At 48.7% G+C, this 5766-nt stretch overlaps 1 gene segment (V, D, J or C); it reads right to left on the bottom strand.

Annotated features, from left to right (window-relative positions):
* Nucleotides 1-273: 273 nt before the first annotated feature.
* LOC102373980 lies at nt 274-4809 on the bottom strand. The segment is given in 3 exon segments: nt 274-875; nt 3546-3619; nt 4706-4809. Coding segments are annotated over 3 exon segments (501 nt in total).
* Nucleotides 4810-5766: the final 957 nt, after the last annotated feature.

Raw genomic sequence — 5766 nt, 5'->3', positions numbered from 1 at the left:
ACCTCAGGAGAGTTATAGTTCATTCCCCCAGCTGAGGATCTGGTTCCTGGTTTGCAAATGTGGATCTGGTGTTCCCCACAGGCTCCTAGACTGCATCTATGCCTGGAAAGAATCCGTGAAACCAAAACTCGGTGGTAATCTGTTTGACATTTGGCACTTCGAAAACAGGCAGGAGCCTGGCTAATCAGTTTCCATCTTTTATTGTAGGAACATGGAAACTTGGAGAATTCTTATAAAAGTTTGCAAGAGGCAGAGATATTCATACAGACACAGTGAGAGTTAAACTGTTTCTGGTTTTATTAATATAGTAACAAGGCTGCATCCGAGATCAAAGCAGGAGCAACAGGTGCAGGGAATTCAGAGAGGGGAGGGTGGGAGAAGGATACGTGAGAAGAATGGCAGGCATCAAAGGGACTGACTTCCATAGAAAGTAGAAATACAATTGCTGGAAATCAACATTAAGGAGATACTACAGAAGGATCCCAACTCCTCAGGGATCCCAGCTCTCTACTGACTGGGACAGGAGCCAGCCGAGCCCTCCGGGGCTGCGGGTTAAGAGCACTCCGATCTCTTCAGGGTCTTCTCGATGCTCTTCCCGTCGTGCGTCACCTGACAGGTGTAGGTCTCGTGGCTCTTCCAGGCGGAGGCGCTCAGCGACAGGTAGCTGCTGGCCATGTACTTGTTGTCGCTCTGTTTGGACGGCGTGGTGGTCTCCACTCCGCTGGACATGGTGGTGCCATCAGCTTTCCAGGTGACCTGGACCGAGCCGGGGTAAAAGCCGTCCATCAGACACACCAGCGTGGCCTGGCTCTTGCTGTTGACCTGTTCCGAGGAGGGAGGGAAGAGGTGGACGGTAGGAGAGGCCTTTGGCTGTCCTGCAAGGGAACAAGGGGGTTCAGCGTTAGATAAAGTGCAATGCTAAAGCGGATTGAGAAACAGAACAAGTTACCAGACCGCACGAGAAGGAGCCTGAGCAGAGCTGGATCTATTTCTGATCCGTGTGGTGCATCCAGCGCCATTAATCACAGTCTGGGACCAAGACAATCTTGTACAATGGCAGGTTATCATGAGGAGGCTGCAGATGCTCCTGGGTACCGCTCTGGACTGGGACCGAGCTGTGAGACGGGGGCTTGCAGGGCATCAGGGCAATCAGGTGCTGTTTCCGCCTGTAGCCTGGGCCTCCTTTTTGACCTTGGCCAAAAGGTGAGCAGGATGAGATGTGTCTACAGATCATTTCACAATTAACCCTTTCCACATGGATGCATGAAAGAGGAACTGACTTCTCTAACCACAACCTCAGTTTCTGCTCAGTGACTTCAGAGGAAAGCTTGCCTTGGTAAAGACTGCGGAGGATTGGCAGGATCAGGGAACATGTTCCCAGATTTAACCCTGCACCCTCAGCTCTCTCCTCCTTTTATGTCTCTCTCCCCTATTCCCCTCCTTTCTCCCTTTCTTAATCACTACATGCTTGATTCTGTATTTCCCATGGCATTACTAATGCCATGCACCCTCCGAGAGCTGGAGGCTGTGAGAAGTACAGTGTTACCCTTAAGGGAAAAAACAATCCCAGTAAATTGAGCCAAAATTTAGTTCGTTGCCCGTGTGCACTGAACTCCCAGTGAGAGACACTCACAAACCAAAGGGCAGCGGGAGCTTGTTCTGCCTGCATCTCTGTTTAGAGCCTGCAAGGAATCTTCAGCCTGTCTGGATTAGACAATATTAGGGCCATTCATTTGGGAAAGTGGCTTAAAGCCCAGGTTGAACTTTTGGAGTTTCAAGAACGCACTCAGGGCCCTGAAGCAATGTCAGTGGTATCACAGAGATGTGGGGAACCTGTTTTTTAAATAGAATATTACATTCACTGCAATTGTGGGGAATGGAGGGGATAGGAGGGGACATCAGTTTCTAGATATTTATAAGCTTTTGTGGGAAAAAAAGCAGTGTTTCTATAGAAATGTAACAGTCAGCTTTATGAGCCTTCCTATGAAAATCCCTACCGAGGATAAATTACCGATTTTATGAGGTGGGTAATATTTTACTGAAGCATTAGCATTGTTAAGTAACTTCTCTGAGACTTTTTGCTAACCGTTAACTCTAGCAACTATGACCCGGTGAAGGAATCAACTTCTACAATGCCCCGCTTCTTATTTCTGTGGCTGAATAGTTCATCTCCCACCCCTTCCCCCTGCTCTGAGCTTCTCAGACCCGCAGCGGAGTCATTCAGCGTGTGCAGACTGGCTGGCCAGGACCCGCTGCCTGGGACCCCACACTTCAGCAGCACAATTACTGCAGCCTCTTCCCTGCTGAGTCTTTCCGCAGATTGCCCCTACCCTAGCCCTGACCAAGACGCTCAGTATTTCCAAGGTGCGGGGAATTCCTCAGCACTCTCAAAAGATCAGGTCTGGGCTGTACTGCACAGCTGAACTCCCTGGCATCTACAGTCCTTCAACATAGTCTGGGATGGATTAATGTCAAGAAGGACACCGTTCAGGACAGTTACAGTGTTAAGAGAAAGTCTAAAGTCAGAGTCACCCTACTGTCACCAGGAGACCTACATGGATGAAGCCCCTGAAGAACAGACCCCCTGTTTTCTAAAGGGAATCAAATCTTATGAACAGGTATAAAGAGGCCAGATTGCAAAACAGTCTTTCCCTTTCATGTCTTTTCATTTGAAAATTTTGTATTCAGCCAAGAGGATATTTGCACTGAGAAAATTTGCCTTTCTTGATATTTTTTGGTCCATATATCTATCTACTGCCTCCCTGAAATAAATAGACAACACAAACATGATTTCCACCCTCACCCCCTTTTTACTCCCTCAAATTGTCAGGATACATTTTTATCAGTTGAGAATATGATTTTTGTTACAGGGGAAAGTCAGCATTTAGTGTAGAAAACTTTCTGCTGAACATTGAGATTACAAGATTGTTTTTGTTTCCCTCAAAACTTTCAACAGAAAGAAAGGTGCATTTGCTGAGAAAAACTAATTCACGAGCCTTCCTTCAAATGACCCATGACAAATTTCACGTAAAGTGACTACGGCTGGATTATGCTTGTTATTGAATTAGATTGGCAGGGATTATGCCCCCATCTAATAGGAGGCTTGGATGAGATTTCAGGGATGATGATGGAGCCCTGTCTCTTTACAGCAACTGAGAAAGTGGCTCTTGAGTTGTCTCAGGTACTAAGCAAATCCTGGTGCCACTGGGAAATGTCTACTACTTGACAAGAACATCTAGGGGAAAATATTCAGGGTCTCATTTTAGGTCCTTAAAATTGAGTCCTGGTGACTGAATCAGGATTCATTTCGTGGACAAATTCCAGAAATTATTGCATGTGAACAGAAAATCCAGCATGCCCTATGAACATCCTGCTCTAACTTCCCAAGGGTCAAACATTTTTTTACAGTCCAGTGTTAAGATTTGCACATGAAGGCAGAGGAGAGCCAAGGCCAGAGAGAAGAGAGAGAAACACAGAAAAATATCATCAACAGCTCACAGTTAGGCGGTAGAGAAGGAATGGCTGAGAGTAATTCAGGGACTCACCGAGGACGGTCAGCCGGGTTCCTCCTCCGAAGGTAGCCCACAGTGACACACGGCTGTACAAAAACCAGTCCTGGCTTCATAGCAGCAAGGGGGCACTGCAGTGGCCACTGCCACAGCATGCATGTGTCGAAACCTGGATCAGGGTAGTTTCTAGTGTCTTGCGCCAGGGTGTCGTCTGCCGATCCTTGTGGAGAAGCTCACAGGAGAAGAGGCAGACTAATGATCCACTTGGGAGTGAAACAAGGGATCGTTCCTTGGGAGAAGACATCCAGGGCTTGCTGGTGGCCTTAGCACACATTCAGTGTAAGAGAGAAGACGCCGGTCCCACATTTAAGGCACTAGACTGAGACCTGAGTTAATTCTTGTGTCTTCCACAGATTTCCTTAGTGACCATGTGCTAGTGGTATAAATTCACTCTGCCTCTGCTCCACAATTGTACCATAGTGACAATACTCACCTACCTCCACCTGCGTGAGCTGCTCCCATGCTCCAGGAGTAGAGGTCATTGATGAATACAGCAGGACGCAGCAGCCTTGCAGCTGTTCCCACATGGAGAACCGCCACCATTGTATCCCCTGCGCACACACAGCCTGTGGGCCTCCCTGCCATGCCAGGTGCCTACATATGCTTGTATGGCTGGAGTCACGGGCACGCTGCGCTGTGTAGCCGAGCCAGTCTGCCTGTACGGTCCTTTACTGCCTGTGTCTCAGTTAGGCCTCTGCTGGGACTGGTAGGTGATAGCTGTCTCTGGGGGGCTGAGTCTCTCCCCATTGAGAGCAGCACCATGCTAGACCAAACTCAACCCAGTGGATGTCTAGTGGATGTAGCCAGACTAGGATGAGGCTCAGTGGCTGTCAATATAGAAAGCATTCAATACTGCATTTAATGTAGATGAAAATTAACCTTATTAACCACCACAGCTCATCCCTCTGGAAATATTAATATGTCTTATTAAAGACATGTCAGGTAAACATAATCTCCCAAACCCACCAAATATGTCATCAAAGACAAAGAGCCCGATCTAGCATGCCAGAAGCAGTGTGTGCAAAGAGTTTAATCAAACTAATGTGTTTCCCTAGCTGCCTGGAGAAAATGTTCCATTTGCAGTGCCCATGACATTGAAAAGCTTAGGCCTCCCCCCATTCAGTGGCCTGTCTTACCTGAACTGCAGTGTCAGCAAGTCAAGGAGGACAAAGTGGTCTCTCAAAGTCACCAGGAACAGACTGCCTGTCAGGAGGTGCGTTGTGATGCCTTGTGTTCCCATTAGGGTGAACTGTGTGGCAGAGGAGGGACGTCTCCAGGGTGGAGATCTCAATGGAGCTGAGTCGGGTCCTCGGTGGAGCAGTTAGTTGCTGCCCAAGGCCCATGTGCTATGACGCCAGTCATACTCCATCTGGGCCCTGGCACTGGATCTGATGCCGGTGAGGCTGGCAAGTCACTCTGGAAGCCAAGAGCCCATCAGGATGGTCAGGACTGTTGGTGCTCGATTATCATCCCGATGGTCCATTTCAGAATATGCCGTAGACTCTGTAGGTGCCAAAAAAAATGCAGTGGTGATATTAATATGCAGCATGTCTGTTCAGTCAGCATCCAGTATGCAGGAGATGGGAACATCTTCCTCCAGGTGGTCTGCCAGCAGCATTTAGGAATTAGCCTGCTGCCATCCTGGAGAGCCATTGAATATGCATTTCCCACTCCCTTTCAGTGCTCACTCTCAAGCTCTGTCAGGAGAGCACAGCTGACATGACATGCCCACAACTCCTGTGCTCTCCCCACCTTCTCTTTCAGATTAGCAGAGCATCTCTGCTGCCTGGAGCCCAGCGAGGCCTGGACATGCGAGAAGCCAGCCAGCAAAACCATCCCCAGTAAACAGGCAGGATGTGAGCTTGGCTTGGCTCAGCTGTTTCTTTATGAATTAAGCCTGAGCACTGGACCATCTCCCCACTATAAACAGGCACTTCCCTTAAGAGCCACTGTCCTGTCCTGTCCCAGCTGCGAATTGTAAGAGGTCAATTTATTTATTAGGGGGCAAGAGCTTAAGCCGAAGATCAGGTGTTGTTGAGAGGGCTGGATAGTGTCCTGATTGATGCCACAGGTGAAGCGCACACAAGTTCAGTGGTGTGTGGGTAGTTCGTAATTGAGTTACCTGGGCACAGCAGGCCAGGCCTGGATGCTCCCTGCCCCGAGCACTGACAAAGCATCCCCTGGGCCCAGTCAGCAG

This window comes from Alligator sinensis, unplaced genomic scaffold (genome assembly GCF_000455745.1).
Source record: "Alligator sinensis unplaced genomic scaffold, ASM45574v1 scaffold570_1, whole genome shotgun sequence".
Taxonomy (NCBI): domain Eukaryota; kingdom Metazoa; phylum Chordata; order Crocodylia; family Alligatoridae; genus Alligator; species Alligator sinensis.
Note: the sequence above shows the minus strand (reverse complement) of the source record. Positions and strands in the feature narration are given on the sequence as shown.